This window comes from Staurois parvus, unplaced genomic scaffold, assembly GCF_062004578.1.
Source record: "Staurois parvus isolate SC_StPar_1 unplaced genomic scaffold, SC_StPar_1.0 ptg000837l, whole genome shotgun sequence".
Taxonomy (NCBI): Eukaryota; Metazoa; Chordata; class Amphibia; order Anura; family Ranidae; genus Staurois; species Staurois parvus.
Window position 1 is genome coordinate 493,547 of NW_028318633.1, and position 20,765 is coordinate 514,311.

At 47.2% G+C, this 20,765-nt stretch overlaps 1 protein-coding gene across 1 annotated transcript in view; it reads right to left on the reverse strand.

Annotated features, from left to right (window-relative positions):
- The window catches only part of LOC149443721 (NACHT, LRR and PYD domains-containing protein 12-like), a 126,971-nt gene that overhangs the window by 10,899 nt on the left and 95,307 nt on the right, over nt 1–20,765 (reverse strand). The window contains exons 4-5 of the mRNA XM_089655368.1: nt 10,125–10,295; nt 6,304–6,477 (exon numbers count right to left, since the gene is read on the reverse strand). Of these exons, the coding sequence (XP_089511494.1) occupies nt 6,304–6,477; nt 10,125–10,295 (345 nt within the window). The remainder of the gene's footprint in view (nt 1–6,303; nt 6,478–10,124; nt 10,296–20,765) is intronic.

The window sequence follows — 20,765 nt, forward strand, 5'->3', positions numbered from 1 at the left end:
ATACCGATATTAAAGGTGTCTCTGTGGCAAACAAGGAATAAGAGATTGCTGCTTACGCAGATGACATTCTATTGTTCCTCTCAGAACCCAAGACCACCTTACCCAATTTATTCAAGGATTTTTCCTCCTTTCAATATATTTCCAACCTGAAAATCAATTACTCCAAATCTTACACCCTTAATATTACTCTTCCTCCAGACTTAGTCTCTTTTTGTCAGATGTGGTTCCCATTCCTCTGAGAGCGGGAGTCCCTTACTTACTTGGGGATACAATTAACAAGTAATCTCTCAGACCTCTATGCTAAAAACTTCCTCCCAACTCTCAATGCCATCCGAGCAGACCTAACCAAGTGGCACCGTCCATGTTTTTCCTGGTTTGGTAGGGCTGCAATATTAAAGATGAACATCCTCCCATGCCTTCTTTACCTATTCCAGACCCTGCCCATTCAGCTACCACCCGCTTTCTTCACTTCGTGTAGACAACTATGCACCTTTTTCCTTTGGAATCACAAACGACCTCGTATTGCCTACTCCCAACTTGTGCTCCCAAAATCTAAAGGGGGAATCGGTTTGCCTGATTTACAACGATACCACTGGGCCTGTCACCTCACCAGGATAATTGACTGGAACATTCATCTTACCACCAAGGCCTAGGTTCAATTGAAACATTCCTGCTCCCCTCCCCCCTTAGCTTCGGTTCCGTGGCTTCTATCTAAGCATGTGCCCCCAGATCTCCTCACACATCCTATTATTGGTCCTTCCCTGAAAATCTTCTGATTGGCCTGTAAATCGGCCTCCATTTCAGATGCTCCCAACTCCCTTACGTCCCTTTGTTTCAATCTGGACTTCCCTCCAGGTATGCACAAATCCTTCCCTTCAGTTCATTGGCCACATACTCAAGTCTTGGCAAATCACTTCTTCCACAAAGGTCAGCTAAAGACTTGCTCCTCCTTGGCCAGCTCGATGGGAGACCAGTCTTTCCCCTTTTGGGCCTACCTTCAGATCAGACACTTTCTGCTCTCCTCTACATAATGTTATAAATGGACTCGCCCACTCACCTCATTTGAGTCGATCTGTTCTAAAGCTGAACTACAGAGGCATCTAATATCCTTCACCTATTTTCTCCTCCTTGATGATAGGCCCTTCAACTCACTCCCAGCATGTAAGGCGTGGAAAAGAGACCTAAATATAGATTTCTCTCCCTCAGACTGGGAACAAATCTTCACATATTCTCACAAATGCTCCCTTAATGTCTCAGCCCGGGAAAATGGCTTTAAACTGGTGTCCCGCTGGTACAATACACCATCTAGAATCCACCACTTTGACCCTTCTAAGTCTGGTAGTTGCTGGAGATGTGGAGCTCCTGTTGGATCACTTTTGCATATTTGGTGGGACTGCCCCATTATTCGGCCCTTTTGGCGGGAGGTGCATAGAATTACCTCTTCAGTGTCTGCTATTGACATTGAATATTCCCCAGCTCAACTCCTCCTTCATCACACTCCACTCTCCAAACATATCTATTCCAAATCCCTGGCAATGCACATGCTCACAGCGGCTAAACTCTGCCTGCCAGTGCTTTGGAGACCCACCCACACTAAGAGCTTGGTTCCTGCGCATTGACAAGATTGCGGAAATGGAAGAGTTGATTGCCTCATCTTTAGATAATCCTACCAAATTTTCTCACACTTGGTCCTGCTGGACACATTTCCGCAGGACTCCTGAATACTGGTCTCTCCTGGGCCTGGCTGACTGACTGATTTTGAATACTTCTCAAACCCTGACATACCGTGAGGGCTCTGTTAGCTCCTTGTTCCCTGACAAGTGTACATGGGACCCCTGATATTGCTACCCCTCAGTGCCGGGAGCGTTATTCATATTGATTTATGTCTGCATACGCTCACCTTTAGCCTCTTTTGAGGACCCCTTTTTGTACATGCACATATTTTCCCCTGACAGTTTTTCAGTGAAGGTACCTTATTCGCCCTCCTACCTTGCCCTCCCCCCTTCCTAATATTCCCTTTTTCTGCTATTAACCCCCCTCCTCCCCTTCCCCCCTCCTCCCTTTCCCCCTTTCTTCTCCTTCCTCCCTCGTTCCACTTCCCACCCCTTTTTTTTCCTCTCTCTCTTCTTCTCTCTCCCTACTTATTCCCTATCCTACTCAGAGCCTTTTTTAATTTTTCCTCTTCATTATCCTCGGATTCATTACCTACCTGCAGAAACGCTTCATTTCCTTGTTCTCCAACCGTGCCATCTCTTCTTCCCCTATCCATCACATGGACGCTGACAACTACTTTTGAGTTACCTCTACAACATAACACAAGGGGCTACGCATTATTTGCCTCTATATGCATCTTCCTTTGATCACCATAAATACTGCCATTATGCTATTCCTACACCTCCGCCCCTTCATTGGCCTTGATAAGGTAACCGATGCTTCAGATCAATACTTCTGCCAGTGTTGCGACTCCAATACGCTGCTTGGGGAATTGAGACCAGTTGTGCCTTCCTCTACCTTTTACCATTTATAATGTTCTGATAATGTTCTGTAATACACTATCTGTTGCATATACTTTGTCATCTACTGTATGCATGTCTGCTCTCATGTGAGGCTTGTACCCGCTGTATGCTCTGAATTCTTTAACCGCCTCCCGCCCGCCATATAGTCCAATAACGTGCGCAAGGCGGTTCTCTTGTTCTGGGAGGACGTCATATGGTGTCCTCCCATTCTCAACGCGCATGCGCGGCTCATGGAGCGCACAGCGCGGTGATCGGTGGTGCGCTGGGTCCCTCGGACACAGCGGATCACCGATCTTGGAAAGAGCCAAAGATGTCAGCTTGGTCATGTGATTAGCTGTGTCCAATCACAGCTGATCACATGTAAACACGGAAATGCTGGTTATCGGCATTTCTCTCCTCTCAAGCTGTCACGCTGACAGAGAGGAGAGTCGGTAATCGGCATTCCGCGGAGGGAACATGTACACTGATCATCAGAGCACTGGTGATCAGTGTGCCCTGATGATCAATGTTGTCTCAGCAGTGCAAGCTGTCAGTGTTCATTAGTGCCTTGTGCCAGTGCCCATCAGTGTTACGTGCCACATCAATGCCACATATCAGTGACCATCTGAGCTGCCTTTCAGTGTCGCCCATCAGTGCCAGTCAGTGCCACCTATCAATGCCAATCAGTGTCACCTATCAGTGCTGCCTATAAGTGCCAGTCAGTGCCGCCTATCAGTGCCATGTATCAGTGATGCCTGTCAATGCCCATCAGTGCCACCTATCAGTGCCACCTAACAGTGCCAGTCAGTGCCGCCTAACAGTGCCATGTATCAGTGTCATATATCAGTATCATATATCAGTGCCATGTATCAGTGCCCATCAGTGATGCCTGTCAATGCCCATCAGTGCCACCTACCAGTGCCTCCTCATCAGTGTGACCTATCAGTTTCCATCAGTGCAGCCTATCAGTGTCCATCAGTGCAGCCTCATTAGCGCACATCAGTGAAGGAGAAAAATCACTTATTTACAAAATTTTATAACAAAAACTAAGAAAAATACGTTTTTTTTCAAAATTTTCAGTGGTTTTTCATTAAAAACCTAAGAAAAAATAAAAATCCCCGAGGTGCTTAAATACTACCAAAAGAAAGCTCTATCTGTCACAAAAAAATGATAAAAATTTCATATAGGTACAGTGTTGCATGACCGCGCAATTGTCATTCAAAGTGTGACAGCGCTGAAAGCTGGAAATTGGCCTGGGCAGGAAGGGGGTAGAAGTGCCCTGTAGGCAGGAAGGGGGTAGAAGTGCCCGGTAGGCAGGAAGGGGGTAGAAGTGTCCGGTAGGCAGGAAGGGGGTAGAAGTGCCCGGTAGGCAGGAAGGGGGTAGAAGTGCCCTGTAGGCAGGAAGGGGGTAGAAGTGCCCGGTAGGCAGGAAGGGGGTAGAAGTGCCCAGTAGGCAGGAAGGGGGTAGAAGTGCCCGGTAGGCAGGAAGGGGGTAGAAGTGCCCAGTAGGCAGGAAGGGGGTAGAAGTGCCCGGTAGGCAGGAATGGGGTAGAAGTGCCCGGTAGGCAGGAATGGGGTAGAAGTGTCCTGTAGGCAGGAAGGGGGTAGAAGTGTCCTGTAGGCAGGAAGGGGGTAGAAGTGCCCGGTAGGCAGGAAGGGGGTAGAAGTGCCCTGTAGACAGGAAGGGGGTAGAAGTGCCCTGTAGGCAGGAAGGGGGTAGAAGTGCCCGGTAGGCAGGAAGGGGGTAGAAGTGCCCGGTAGGCAGGAAGGGGGTAGAAGTGCCCGGTAGGCAGGAAGGGGGTAGAAGTGTCCGGTAGGCAGGAAGGGGGTAGAAGTGCCCGGTAGGCTAGTGGTTAATAAACATTATGGAAAAAAAAATCCCAATATGTGTAAATTAATTGGTTTACATGAAAGTTATAGCATTTACAAATGGCGGGATAGATACTGGGATTTTTTTTTAATTTTTACTAGTAATGGCGGCGATCAGCGACTTATAGTGGGACTGCGGCAGACATTCTGACACTGGGGGGGGGAACTGACTTGGTGTCACTGACATCCCCAGTGACACCAATACAGTGATCAGTGCTAATAAAAAGCCTTCACACTGTACTAATGGCACTGGGCAGGAAGGGGTTAACATGAGGGGTGATCAAAGGGTTAATTGTGTGCTGGGAGTGTGTTACTAGGGGGCGGGGTGTGTTACTAGGGGGCGGGGTGTGTGCTTCACTGTACTCACACTGCTCTGGATGGCTGTGCTGTGCAGTGTGCCCGAGCTGACATGGAGGAGGACTGTTAGTAAACAAAACAGTCGTCCTCCCCTTTGGAGATTCTTGGGAATCACCGGGCACCGGCAAGTAATTACAGGCTGGGACCCGGTGATTGACAGCCGCGGCCACAAATGGCGGTGTGGGTAGGGTGCACACAGCTCATGCACGACCCCTACCCAGAACTGCAAAATCACATATATATATGTAATTTTTCGCACCTGTGCCGCCCTAAAGCGCTATTTCGGCTATAAAAAAAAAAAAAATCTTTCCAATGACTTTAAGACACTTCTTAGCTGTAAAGTCATTTTCCTTTTCTGTGGTTTTCTTCCCTAGACAAATATGACATTTCCCGGCTCCTGTAGCCTCCTGGGATGTAACCCGTCACATATCCCAGGAGACTGCGGCAGCAGGGACATACAGCGGTGTATCATCAGGTGCTGGCTGCAAGAAAGAGAAGAGAAGGCGGCAACACAAGACCTGGCAAGTGGCAGTGGGGCAGCCAATCAGAACAATGCTGGAATTGCTGGGCATGTATGGTCATTGTGGATACACCAGCACAGTAAGAGGGGGGGTACACAAACATTTCCACGTGGAGGAAGAGGAGAATGGCAAAGTGTTTCTTTAACCCCCTAAGCCCCCAGGCCTGTTCTCCATGAATCCCCTTGAGTAGCAGAATATTTTTATTTTCTGGCAATGTGTTGGTTTGAAATATTCTATGTTTAGCATTTGCAGTCTTCCCAGCAATAGTACAGCATATGATGTGTTGAGTAAATAGATACCAAACTTGCCAAGATGAAATATTGTGCACATCTGGTAAATGGCGACAAAGTACCGTACCTAACATTGTCCATAGGGGGCGCTTTAATAGCCTTTACAGGTTACCAGATTACAGTTAGGCAGGAGGTCTGGTGCCAGAATTATTGCTTTTTTAGATTTTTTTTTTTCAACTTTATTGCTATGACAGGTGATGAATAACATCCCTTGTGATAGATGGGGCAGTGACAGGTCTTCTTTATAGAGAGATATGGGGTCTATCAGACCCCTGACCCCTCCCCTGCCCTCTAAGGCACCTGATCATACACAGATTGATTTAATTGGCTGCCTTCCTGGCCGGTACCAGCCAGGTAAACACAGAATTAAACCCAGAAGTGACATAATCCTTGTAGAGACACGGATGTTCCCCTCCCCCCCACTCTGTATGCTGCCAACTCCTCCGTGTACAGCAGGACAGCCTGGGAAAACAGGAGCGGGCTGAGGGGCAACAGAACAGCGGTGATAATAAATCATCAGGGCCATGGTGTATACTATTCCCCCTCCACTGCTTTGCAGTATATGCAGTTATATTGTATATATAGTATATTGGTTCCCTCACTTCTGCGAGGGAACCAATCAGCTCACCGCTTTTATTGCTAAAGCTTCATTGGACAAGCTGAGATGAGAAGCTGATTGGCTGCCATGCACAGCTACACCAGATTCTGAGGGAAGCAGCTTTAGTAAATCCCCCCCAGTATGTGTGTTCCCCCCAATAGAACAGATCTTACCCTCCATTCACAGTGAAGCCGGCATTCCGGAGGACCTGACAAGAACGACCCACTTCTGAGTACGACATCTTCTTCTCCTCCAATTTCACCTCCATATTGGTCAGAGTTCGGTTTGTGGAGATCATGGAGCAGATATCATCACAACACGATAATGTCATTTTACACTCTTCTATTCTGGTGGGAGAAGCAGGAAAGAGAGGTGAGATGTTCTGCAGTGACGGGCAGAAGTAGACACATTCCAATGGATAATCAGTGGGCGGGGTCTTAGAAGATGAAATGTTGGCCCATTTGGATGGATGATCTCATGGAATATTGGTTGGACCTCCCCTGTGAGATGGAGGGGAGTTGTCACCCACCTGAGAAGTCTTAGTGTGGATGGACACATTGCAGCGTACGTGGTGATGGAATCAATTGGACAGCCCACCCTCGGGCGGAGCCAAGTGATGTCATTTCCTCCATATTATCTCTTGCCCAATCGGGTGCTTGATAGGCGGACATATTATTGCTTGTCAGAACATTTATTGTAAATAAAGAGACAATTGTTTTGAAGGACGTACTTCAGTATTGGGGACATTTGTGTTTTGTTTGGAGTTCTCTATCCAGCCAATCAGGAGGCAGCAGATCCCTTAAAGGGACCCCACCCTGGTGACAGCTGGTCTTATGGGGAGTCCCCCGGGCCCATTGAGCCCCCAGAGGGGGGAGGAGCACATGAGCCCTATACTGTATATAGGTCCAATACTTGGGGGAGCATTTCATCAGCACGGAGGTGGAGGACTGAACACTGGAGGGGGCGCCATCATTGAGGAAGATTGGGCACATATATGGACTTTCCTCTTATTTAGATGCAACTAAATGCAGTCATTTTGCAGCGCTGGGGTTGTGGCATCAATTCAAGGAATATTGTGTTCGTTTTCAACACATACTTACAGCACCGGGGTTGTGGTATTACCAGCCAGACACAGCACTGGTGCTTTGGTATCAATGACCTGTAGAAAGTTCTGTGTTCTTTATATAAAGTGTATTAATACCAATTTATATGCAGCAATATAAGTTCATGTGCAGCACTGGGGTTGTGGCATCAATTACCTGAAAATAGTTCTTGTTTCTTACACGCAGCATAATAGTCATGTGTTAGTTTGTAACAGGTGTTTGCAGCACTGGATTTGGGGTACTACTGGCTAGTGACAGCACCGGGGATTTGGGATCAATGACCTGTATAAAGTGGTTTGTTTTCTGCATAAAGTGTATTGATATCCATTCATTTGGCTGCAACACATTTCCCAGCACTGAGGTTGTGGTAGTAGCAGCCATATAGTGTATGTAGCATTTGCTTTGTATTCTAATGTTTGTTGTGTCATTATTATGTGGAAGCATCGGGATCAGGCGCTTGGCTGGAGCATCGGGATCAGGCGCTTGGCTGGAGCATCGGGATCAGGCGCTTGGCTGGAGCATCGGGATCAGGCGCTTGGCTGGAGCATCGGGATCAGGCGCTTGGCTGGAGCATCGGGATCAGGCGCTTGGCTGGAGCATCGGGATCAGGTGCTTGGCTGGAGCATCGGGATCAGGCGCTTGGCTGGAGCATCGGGATCAGGCACTTGGCTGGAGCATCGGGATCAGGCGCTTGGCTGGAGCATCGGGATCAGGCGCTTGGCTGGAGCATCGGGATCAGGCGCTTGGCTGGAGCATCAGGATCAGGCGCTTGGCTGGAGCATCGGGATCAGGCGCTTGGCTGGAGTATCGGGATCAGGCGCTTGGCTGGAGCATCGGGATCAGGCACTTGGCTGGAGCATCGGGATCAGGCGCTTGGCTGGAGCATCGGGATCAGGCACTTGGCTGGAGCATCGGGATCAGGCGCTTGGCTGGAGCATCGGGATCAGGCGCTTGGCTGGAGCATCGGGATCAGGCGCTTGGCTGGAGCATCGGGATCAGGCGCTTGGCTGGAGCATCGGGATCAGGCGCTTGGCTGGAGCATCGGGATCAGGCGCTTGGCTGGAGCATCGGGATCAGGCGCTTGGCTGGAGCATCGGGATCAGGCGCTTGGCTGGAGCATCGGGATCAGGCGCTTGGCTGGTTGTACATTACACAGCCGTATAGTAACACTGGGGTTGTGGGAACACTTTCCTCTGGTCACAAGTAGCTTGTCTGTGCAATATCCGCGTGCCGAGCGTATCATGTAGTTATATGGGGGCAGAGAGGCTCTCCTGCACAGGATCACATACCTAGTACATGATCCATGCACCCGCCCCCACCACTGGGCTTTGATTCGTCACAGAACATGCTGATCACCAGGTCCCGGCCAATGATTGACTGCCAGGACCCGGTGATGGGCTCTGTGAATGTAAACAACACAGAGCTGTGATCACTGACAGGGGATCTGTGTGCTAAGCAGGGAATGAAAACAAGCAGATCCTCAGTGAAAGCAGCACACAGTCCACACATCAACGCCTGCTAGGCACACATTAACCCCTTGATTGACCTAGATGTCATTAGTACAGTGACAGTGCATATTATTAGCACTGATCACTGCAATCATGTCACTGGTGATGTCAGTGGCAGTTAGTTCCCCCAGCAGCAGATTAGTGTCAGATTGCCCGCCGCACTATTCCAGTCCCGTTATAAGTCGCTGATCACCGCCATAAGTTGTATTTAAAAATAAATATTCCAGTATCTATCCCATAGTTTGTAGACACTATAACTTTCCCACAAACCAATCATATACACCGGGTGAGTAACCCCGCCCCCATGTTATCTGTCATTCAAGACACCTGGTGATGTAACTGGGTAACCCCCGACCACATGATTACTGGTCAGTCAGATGTGTCCTGGTGGGCTGAATATTTTTTTTGCGGGTTGGATTTTTTTCTCTTTTGAGTAGAGTTACTATGCACCCCATACTCATTCACATGAAGTTGCTGGGATCTGGGAGCCCCCCTTGAAGGGGGTTTCCAGATTCCTATAGGCCCCCCACAACCATTGGCAAGAGTTGTGGGGAAGAGACCCTTCTCCACATCAACATGAGGACAAGCTGTTTGGGAGGAAGTTCCCCTGCCCAAAAGCCCCCCCCCCCCCAGTTGAGGTCATGTGGCCTGGTATGGTTCGGGGGTGATCACTCTTCCCCCTTCAGTGGGACCCTGCAGGGATCTGAACCCGGGCAGAGTCACTGATCCCTACTAGTCAGTACACATCTGATGTTCTAAGTTCTACAAACAAGAAACATTTGTCTGGTAGATGGATAGATCTGGACGTGTTTTATTGGATAAGAAATGTCATCACTCAGTCTCTATGGGCCAAATAAACTTCATTGTGTTTTATATCATCCAAACAACAATCCACCTCGACAGACATAAAGTCTGATCTCTGATGGTCAGTGGAGGGTGGAATGGAGGAAAGGCAATAACAGTCAGTGACCTGAAGGACTATGATGGCGTCTCCCAGTGTAACCTGCCAAGAAGTCTGTCTTTGTATAACTGTCAGCTAGGGAACGTGTCTGGATCCCTCACAAAGGATTTATCCCAAAATCCAGCAGAATATGAGATCATTTATAGTAGAATTCTCCCCTCATCTCCTGGATCTCAGAGTCCCTCACATAGAAGATATATATCAGAGTCCTGCAGAATATGAGATCATTTATAGTAGAATTCTCCCCTCATCTCCTGGATCTCGGAGTCCCTCACATAGAAGATATATATCAGAGTCCTGCAGAATATGAGATCATTTATAGTAGAATTCCCCCCTCATCTCCTGGATCTCGGAGTCCCTCACATAGAAGATATATATCAGAGTCCTGCAGAATATGAGATCATTTATAGTAGAATTCTCACCTCAGCTCCTGCAGAGTACAGCCAGGATGTCGGAGTCCCTCACAGAGACATCTCATTCCAGAGTCTTGGAGATCATTCTTTGATAAATCCAGGCAGGTGAGGGATCGGTTAGTGATAAGAATGGAGAGGAGATCATCACAGCAGGAGGAAGTCAGATTACATCTCTCCAACCTGCAGAGACAAATACAGACACATGAGAGTATATTAGGGAAAGAACCAACAACTCTTAGGGTATGGTCATCATAAAACTCATAGAAAAGAAAGAAGGAAGAAGATAATGGGGTCCCATCATCAAGGGGAGAAAAGTCAGTAAATCCCCTTCTGATGATCCATGGAAGGGGGAGGGGTGTAAATCTCTCCAGCAGTCCATTCACTCTGTAGGAAGCTTGTCTCTGGAGTAGAATGTCTCCCATATCATTACTGAGATCACACAGAGAAATGATGAGCAGATACTGAACAGGAGCAGACAAGGCCTGACATAGGGGGACTGTAAGGGAATTCCCGTGAGACAGCTGGTGAATAGACGTGAGCATGTGCACAGGAATGCACGATCACGCACACGCACTGTGAAGATTGGCACCAGATGGACTATTTAAGAAGTGCCTGTGCTGAGTGCTGACTGGTCTTCAGCTCCCCCGTGTCCTGCTTGTTCCTGTGTGATTCCTTTGTTGCTGACCCGGCTTGTTCCTCACCTGACTCTGATTGCTCTCCTGATACTGGTTCCTGACTTCAGCTCTGCTCCTGACTTTGGCTTTCCTTCTGATTCTGTACCGTGCTGCCTGACTGTTGATGACCCCGGCTATCCTTGACTCTGCTCCAGTCCTGTGTCATGGCTACCTGCCTTGCTGTGGTGCACGCCTGGCAATCTACAAGACCTGCTCTGCTTGTTACTACTGTGCCTGGATCAGAAGATCAATCGGTCTTCCAAGGTCATCATCTGCAAGAGCTGCAAACAACAACTACTGGCGTTTTTGACTCCCTAGACTCCCTCTGTTCAAACTCCAGTGAGGTCAGGGCTAGTGACACAAGGGAGGCCGACCTCGTCATTTCAGTCTCCCATCAGGTATGTGACAGTACCAGTCAGCCAGTGATGGAGTCTGACAGATGTCCCCCATTGCAGAGGCCTCCCTTTCAATCAATCTCTGCCTTGTCTTACATGGTGCAGAGTTTGAAAAAAAACCTTGAGCACATGGAAAACCAATTACCAACTAAGTCAGATGTGTCAACAGCCATGGGTCCTTCTGCAGTCTCAGACATAACTACATAGACAGAGCTCAGCATGATTCATGGAACTTCTCCACCGGAACCCTGGGTTCCAATACCTGAGTCAGATGTGTCAACAGCCATGCTTCCTTCTGCAGTCTCAGACATAACTACACAGACAGAGCTCAGCATGATTCATGGAACTTCTCCACCGGAACCCCGTGTTCCAATACCTGAGTTTTTCAGGGGAGACCGCAGGAAGTTTTGAACCTTTCATAACTCCTGTGAGCTATACTTTTCTCTGTTACCAAGAACCTTTGTATCACAAGACACCAGAGTGGGATTATTTCACTCCTTCAGAATGAACCCCAATCCTGGGCACACCACCTTCGTGAGCAACATGATCCGGCTCTGACTTCTACGGACTCTTTTTTTTCTCCATGATGTCACAACTTTACGCTGATCCCTTCTGTCGTCAGACTGCAGAATCTATGCTTAGCAAGCTACAGCAAGGCCCAAGGCCTAAAGATGAATATGTCACAGAGTTCCATATATGGAGTTCCGACACTTAATGGAACAAGTCTGCTCTCCGCCATCAGTTTCGCCTTGGTATCTCTAACATCTTGAAAGATGAGCTTGCCGAGTTATGGTACCAACCAGGCTAGAGGACCTGATAAACCTTGCCATTCAAATTGACCGACGGCTTCAGGAAAGGCAGGGCAAAAGAGCTAGCAGGGGTGTCTTGATCTGCTCTGCAATAGAGACTCCTGTCCCCTTACCCACTGCTGTCGCATCAGACATACTATCCAGCAAAAGGGGGCTTTGCAATTCTCCTCATAGGTGCTTTTGGAGACCACCATTATCCTCTGCTGAACGTCTTCGATGACAAGACTCCAACCACTGCCTCTACTGTGGTGATGTGGGTCACTATGTAATGATGTGTCCAGTGAGACGACCTAAGCCCTCTCCTAGCTGGTTTCATATGATGCACCCACAAGAAAAGAGTCAAACGCACCTCCCCTTCATTCTTCACTTGCTGGATGAACTATTACTGTGCTAGCAATTATAGACTCTGGTGCCTGTAGCTGTTTCATGGGTTCTACCTTTGCTCATCAATACAATGTCCCTCTCTGTACCAAGAAACAAAGATTTTTGGTCCATCTGGCTGATGGCTCTGGTATCAGTTCTGGCCCAGTGACGCAAGAGACTATGCCAATCTTCTGCCACTCATCCTCAGGACATCAGGAACTTTTACGTCTGGATGTCATAACCTCACCAATGTTTCTGGTCATCCTTGGCATGCCCTGGCTAAGGGCACACAACCCATCCATTAACTGTCTCTCTGGGGAAAACCTCTTTTCTTCCAAATCCCGTCAGAACCATTGCATTCCGAAGGAACCATGCGCAGTGACTTCTCTTCTTAGCATCCATCCTGATTCAGAGATGATGAAATTTGTCCCTGCTGTCTACCATGATTATTTGGATGTATTGAACAAAAAGAGTGACAATGCTCTTCCCCCGCACCGGCCCTACGATTGTCCTATTGAACTCCCGGGGCTGAGATCCCTTTCGGGTGAATTTACCCCCTCTCCGAATTGGAACTAGAGGTCCTCCAGAATTGCATAGACAAAAGCCTGGAAAAAGGGTTTATTCCGCCCTCTACATCAGCAGCGGGAGCTGGCATCTTCTTTGTCAAAAAGAAAGATCATACTCTTAGACCATGTGTGGACTATCGTGATCTAAACAAGATAACAGTCAAGAACCGCTATCATCTTCCCCTGATTCCCGAATTATTCCAAAGGCTATGAGGGGCATGTGTCTCTTCAAAACTAGATCTGAGAGTTGCATACAATTTAGTCAGAATTTGGGACGGGGATGAATGGAAGACAGCCTTTGAACACGCTTTGGGCACTTTTAATACCTGGTGATGCCATTTGGCCTTTGTAATGCCCCATCAACATTCCAACATTTCGTTAATGATATATTCAGGGACTATCTTGATTTATTTATCATTGTTTATTTGGATGACATCCTAGTCTTCTCAAGCTCAATAGAACAACACCGGGACCATGTGAAGAAGATACTGGGTAGGTTACGCCAACATCACCTCTATGCCAAAGCTAAAAAGTGCGAATTTGAGAAACAGACCATTCAGAAGTTCCTCGGACTTGTGATTACTCCCAATGGCATTGCTCAAAATCCTCAAAAAGTGACCTCTGTATTAGAGTGGCCCGTCCTAGGAGACAGGAAAGCAGTACAGCGCTTTGTGGGATTTTCTAATTTCTATAGGAAATTCATTAAGAACTTTTCCGGTATCATTGCACCAGTAACACAGTTAACCAGGCAACATGTTGCTTTCAAATGGACTCCCGAGGCTCAAGCAGCGTTTGAACAACTAAAGACCCTGTTCACCTCTGCTCCTATCCTGAAGTATCCAGATCCTGCTTTAGCTTATGTTCTCAAAGTAGATGCTTCTGAAAATGCTGTTGGAGCTATATTGTCTCAATGACAGGGACCCAAGTCCCTCCTTCTCCCTGTTGCCTTCTTCTCTAGAAAGTTAAGCTCCCCTGAAAGGAACTATAACGTAGGAGACAGGGAGCCGTTTTCCATCAAGGCGGCCCTCAAGGAATGGCGCTTTTTGCTGGAGGATGCTTCATTTTTATGGATCACAAAAATCTGGAATACTTGAGAACTGCAAAATGCCTAAGGCCACGACAGGCAAGATGGGCACTTTTCTTCTCCCGATTTGTGTTTCACTTGACGTACGGTCCAGGATCAAAGAACGTCCAGGATACACTCTCACGCATGTATCATGACCCAATAATATCATCTGAGCCTGACACAATCCTGCCAGCTAAAAACTTTTTACTCCTGCAAGCAGACCTTGTATCACAAATAAAGGATGCGGTTTATGAGCATCAACCCCCCTTGGAAACGCATCTTCAGCTAAGAGACGGCCTGTATCTGCATAAAGAACAGAACAACTCAGGACTCTCATTCTTAAAAGATGCCATGATCATTGTTTAGTGGGTCACTTTGGGGTCCACAAGACCTCAAATTTGGTCCCCCATTCCTTCTGGTGGCCGAACTTACTTACAGATTGTAAAAATTACATTAGATCTTGCTCGGCATGCCTCCGAAACAAGTCTGGGGCCAATTAGAATCCCTTCCAGTACCTGAAAAAACATGGAGTATGATTACTCTGGACTTTATTGTAGAGCTTCCCCCATCTGAAGGGTTCACCACCATCTTTGTTGTGGTTGATCATCTGTCAAAAATGGCCCATTTCACGCCCCTGAGAGGGACTCCTTCTGCTGCTGAGACTGCTTCTGCTTTTCATAAAAGAGATTGTGAGGTTACATGGTATCCCCAGTAATATTGTATCCGATCGGGGAGTGCAGTTCACCTCTAAGTTCTGGAAGGCTCTGTGTGAGGCACTAGAGATCGAAATTCGCTTCTCTTCTGCGTATCATCCGTAAACGAACAGGCAAACTGAGAGGACAAACCTGACCCTTGAACAGTATCTACGATGTTTCTCTTCTTACTCACAGGATGACTGGGTGTTTCTCATTCCATTGGCAAAATTTGCATATAACAATTCCATCCACTCTGCTACCAAACAGTCCCCTTTTTATGCCAACTATGGATACCATCCTTCCTTCCTCCCTGAAATGCCAGGGGAACCCGTTGTCCCGGTGGTACAAGAAAGGCTAGATTTCCTCAATAGGAATGGTCAAATGTTACGGGAAACTATTTTGGAGGTTCAGGCAAATAACAAGAGATTTTTTAAATAAAAAGAAGGGGGAATCTGAATCTGAAACCAGGAGATAAGGTTTGGCTAACCACAACAAACTTGAAATTGAGAGCCCTTCAAAGAAGCTTGGTCCGAGGTACCTGGGAACATTTACATTCAAAAGAAAGATTAATGCCTGTCAATCTACAATCTACAAGACCTGCTCTGCTTGTTACTACTGTGCCTGGATCAGAAGATCATCTGTCTTCCAAGGTCATCATCTGCAAGAGCTGCAAACAACAACTACTGGCGCTCTTGTTCCCCTAGGTCCTAGACTCCCTCTGTTCCAACTCCAGTGGGGGTCAGGGCTAGTGACACAAGTGAGGCCGACCTCATCATTTCAGTCTCCCATCAGGTACTTGACAGGGACTCAGAGGGAACTTGGTCAGGAGATGATCCAGAAGTCTTTGGTAAAGTCACACATCTGCAGACAGACATGACACACAAAGTCCACTTTCTTGTTGATATCACCCAGAAAAACTGGAATTCAAAAATCGTCCAAACCCTCCAGATGGAGAATATAAGGAGGACGATCCTCACCAGAGGAGAGCTCTACTCATTTTATGGAGAAATCGTTTGTAATGAGGAAACCAAACAGAAAGGAACACAATACAAGAAGATGAAGCCGACTGCCCAGCTCTACATAGTATAATATGTGGTTGTGGAGGGACTCCGGAGGGGTCCTGTCCATAGGATACCACCTTCATACCTGAACAGAACCCCCACCAGGAGCAGAGAGGGGGGATGGGCACTCACTGCCCAGAGCCAGGACAGAGGAAGCCTGGGGACTTTGTATGGCAGACAAGGACTCAAAGGGGATGAGTGTCACGCATCCAAACCGCACACACACGCCCACAGCAATTAGCTAACCGAGGTGTGCACGCCCAGCTGTGACTTGGGGTAAAGAGGGAATGAGGGGGACTTACTTTTAGCATATAAGACTGACCGTGATACACCTTCACAGCCCGCAATGCCTCTGGCCACCACTAGAGGGAGACTCCACTCCAATCCAGTTGGCTGACCACACACAGGCAATTACGAATCTTATGTACAATCTGGTGCACTCTAAGAGTTGAGGAGCAGTCTAGCAATTGGTACACCCATCTAGGATTCCTCCAGTTATCCTACAAGCTAGAACCCCGGTGTTAATCACCCTTCCACTGTCCACACCCCCCCCACACCAGACACACAACAAATGGTAGCTTGCCACCACCCAACAGTTTATCCGCAGACTGGTCTGCTGGGCCACCACACACACACACACACACACACACACACACAGATCTCCGTCTGGCAGATCTGCTACTTTACAATCTGAATGCAAACTGCCAACACACAGTGCAATTGCATACAGATTGGCGATGAGCTGGACCGAACACATAGACACTGCAATACAATACAATCTCTCCGGAGACATGAGCCCGAGCTTAAGTACCCAGAAGTCACTTATTAATTTTATGATTTAATATCCTGAAAGTGGGCGGAGCATAAAATATGTACAAAGTATAAAAAGTTACAAATAATACAGAAAATACAAGAAGAAACACAATTGACTATTCACTATAAAATAAAAGGGAATAAAAACAGAAATAAAACTTTTACCAAGATTTACCCTGCGACTGGAGCAAGTCAGAGAAAGTCCGCAATTAGCCAGACGATAGAACCGGCTCCGTACGAATCACACTGTCCATATCTCAGAGTCCTCAATTTATTGAAATATGGATGTAGGCTGGACATTAGCCCTTGGCCAATCGACTCTGGGGGGTGTTCCTGTACCAGCCCACAGGATGTTCTGGGTTCTGAAGTGCCCAAAGTCGATTGGACTAGGAACGGTTTGAATCACCAAGTCAGGGATAGAATTTCCGACACCAGCGCATCAGTCCGATCGCGACAGTACCAATCACTGTTCAGCTGTCGCAATCAGGTGCCATATAACAGTTTTCTGCGTTTCTCTGTGATTCCATAGGGGCTACAAATACAGTTTTACATGTAGATGTAGCCTACAGTGTGTCCAATCAGAAAGAAGGATTTTCATCTCTCTGAAACTAATATTTTAGCTTTTATTAGAGATGAAATATTTTCCTTTGATCTGGGTATACAAGTTATAGCTCCCAGACACATCGCAGCCACTCCTGGTCTCCTGCTGTTTCCCGAAGCCAAAATGGCTAGAACTCGTCTTTTAGACTTCAAGAACGTGGCAAAGTCTGGCTGCATAGGTGACAACGTTTTATTGACATCTAGGTGTCACCTCCAGCCTAGAAGCTGCTCTGTCCTTTCAGATGCTGATTGGTGAACATATGTCTCTGACTGAATACTGAACACTGATCTGTAATAACACGGAATGAGACGAGATCTACAATTACATATTTCTGCTGATCACATCTCATCTCAGCTACCCGAATCTTACATTTATGTCACAATGGGAGTTAGGGATGTTCATCATTTCTTGTAGTGATGGGGGATGGGCACTCACTGCCCAGAGCCAGGACAGAGGAAGCATGGGGACTTTGTATGGCAGACAAGGACTCATAAAGGGGGTGGGAGTTAGGGATGGTCATCATTTCTTGTAGTGATGGGGGATGGGTAACTTTCCAGGATTGAACAATTACTATCCTGCAGAAGGGAGACAATGACAGATGATATTTCGGGAGTATGAGTTGTATTGGTGATGGGACGGCCTTTTGTACAGAAGTGAGAACTGTCTGATGTCTTTGCCTTCACAGGAATGTATAGAGTTTTCTGTCTTTATTATGGTCAGGACAAAACATTACATTCAGAGATTTGTAAATATGAAATATTGTATAGAAATAATTTGTATTTACATTTCAAGCCAGCAGGTGGAGCTGAAATCACATTTCCACATGTTTGCCCGCCTGTCCTTCCTGGGTCACTGTACAAACCATGTTATTTCCAGAGCTCAGTAGCTCAAGCTGTAATTTTCACTAACAACTGATTGACTCAGAGGAGAGGGTGAGGGGGGGCAGATTACTGAAATCCATCTGAAGGACCTCACTGGATATTCTGTGAAAATTGAGGATGGATTGATCCATGGTGCCTGTAGCTACAGAGTTCAGCCAAGTCTCGGTCACACGTGTGTCAATATCCTGTGTTTATGCGGCATTTATTCAGCATTTCTAAATCCTCATAACTGCCCATCAATGCCTGCCATGAATATTACAATGGTACCCCCCAGTGCTGTTCACACAGGAGCAGTAGTGTTGGGTCATGTCCTGGTAAACATGAAGCAGCATGTCACTTCATGTGGCATCAACATTTGTCAGCCGTTTCCATTGATTTCAATGGTGATGTCTAATAACCGAAAAGTAAAGTGGACCTTCACCCTCCCAGGGAACTTTCCTCCTCCCCATCCCCCCTCTGCATCGATATCAGATGTTGTTTGTTTGGTTACATATGGTCGGCCACCCCCCTCCCTGACTTCTGATATAAGTCTAGGTGAATGGTGGGCTGCCCCGGTGCCTCCTGGGATATATGATGTGCAGTCCCATTCAGTAAGGGGGAGGGGCGGCCTAGCAGCACCTGGAAGAGCCGGCAGCTGTTAGAGGCAACATGGCGGTGCTGAACCCGTGCAGCGGCTGCAGAGAGGAGGATCCCAGCAGCTCAATGCCGGATCCACTGGCCAGGTGACTATGGTTACTGGGCAGAACACAGTAACAGGTAAGCAGGGGAATGGGGGGAGGGGAAAGGGCAAAGTTCTTCTTTATCAGCCCCGAGGGCATTTATGGTGTGTTAGTAAAGCATTTATTACGTGTTACCCGGGTATTGGGTGAGACACAGCGGAGGCTCCAGTATCCCAGAATACACTGGGAAATCATAGAGAACGAGGACAGAGCAGCTCCAGACACTTCTGCTTGTACAGAACAGCCGTGTGGGAACTCCATTCACTTCTGTGTGCCGGCAAAATCATCGACCAGCCAGCAATACTGACAGTGCCAGGCAGGAAATGGCAACATTATAATGGCACTGAGCAGCCAAAAAAGGGTTCAAATGACATATTAAGCAGCTGAACAGAAATAATTAATCAACAAAAATCCTAACACCAATAGATAGAAAGATAACTGTGCAGCGCTAGAAGTGAGACTCCCTATACCTAATATATACATGTTTTATGTTGTCATTCACTTGGTGACCGCCTCCTGTAGCTTTACTGCCCACCCGGCACAAAATCACATATACACACGTGATCCGTGCTCCCTGCGTGTTCCCAGGCCGGCAGTGCCGTGATTCAGTACAGCACCGATCAGTCACCAGATCCAGGACAATGAGGTTTGGCCTGGACCTGCTGATCGGTTGTAACCAATCAGAGCTCATCGTGTGCCGGTGTCTACAGAACACAGACACAGGAACTGACCCAATCGTCTCTGCTGGAGCCCTTTTCTGTTCCAGAGAGAGAAGAGAGCAGATCTGAGTCACAGCAGCACACTTAACACTCAGACACAGAGTTAGGCACATTTTACCCCCCTGATCCCCCCCCAGGTAACCCTTTCACTGCCCTGTCACCAGAGTCATTATTGCAGGGTACAGATATTTCCTGATCACTGTATTAGTGTCACGGGTGACTTCAGATAGCATTAGCATCAGTTAGTTTCCCATCAGATAGCGTCAGATTGCCCGCCACACTATCATTATCACATTTAACCCGTTGTTTGCAGGAACATACTCACAGACACACTATACATCTCCATTACTAGTGTAGTGTCTGAACAGATCAGTATCTTTGATCAGAACTATACTAGCACCCCCTTAGTATAGTGTCCCCCAACATTCAGCATTAGCAGGATCAGCCCCAACACCTGCCAGCATCTGTTTTTAATCACTCCCCCCAAAAAGTGTAGCATCAGTAGAGCTCTATTTTGATACATTACACACAAAACTGCAGCATTACCAGGATCAGGCCTGATCTCTACTAGCACTAGCAGGTACATTTTTTTGTAGCGGTTCAAGCAGTCCCTGACAGCCAGATGCTCTTTTTCCTGTAAGTCACAACAGGTACCTGTTAAGTTAGTGTCAGATTGCCCACTTCGCTATTACAGTCCCATTATAAGTTGCTGATTGCCACCATAAGTAGTATTTAGAAAAAAAAAATTCCAATATATATCCCATAGTTTGTAGATGCTATAACTTTCACACAAACCAATCAAAACACACTGGGCAAGTAACCACGCCCCCATTTTACCTATTTTTTCAAGAATTGCATTCACCCAATGACAAGTAGATATGGAAGAGGGGTCACCCAGTGATGTCACCAAGTATTCCCCGACCCCACATTTACCGGTCAGTTGGCTGTGTTTCTGGACAGGAACAGTCATGTTTGGTGGGCAGTAGTTTTTTTTAATCATGTGGGACCAAATTTATGTTTTTATTTAATTTGTGACACTTTTTTTAGTGAATGTGTATTTGTTGGAATTCTAGAGTTGTGAAAAAACGCTATTAATATTCCTGTGTCTGTAGGTGATTGTAAGAATAAATCCTTTTCAGAGCCAGTTAACCTGTTGCCATCCAGCCGCAGTGTTTTTACTGTGACAGGGCGGCACCGCTGCGCAAAATTAAGTTTTAAATTGTCATTCTGCAAAACAGGTAGGGGGCGTGCGCAAGGCGCGCATCCGCCCTACCCGCGCTGCTGATCG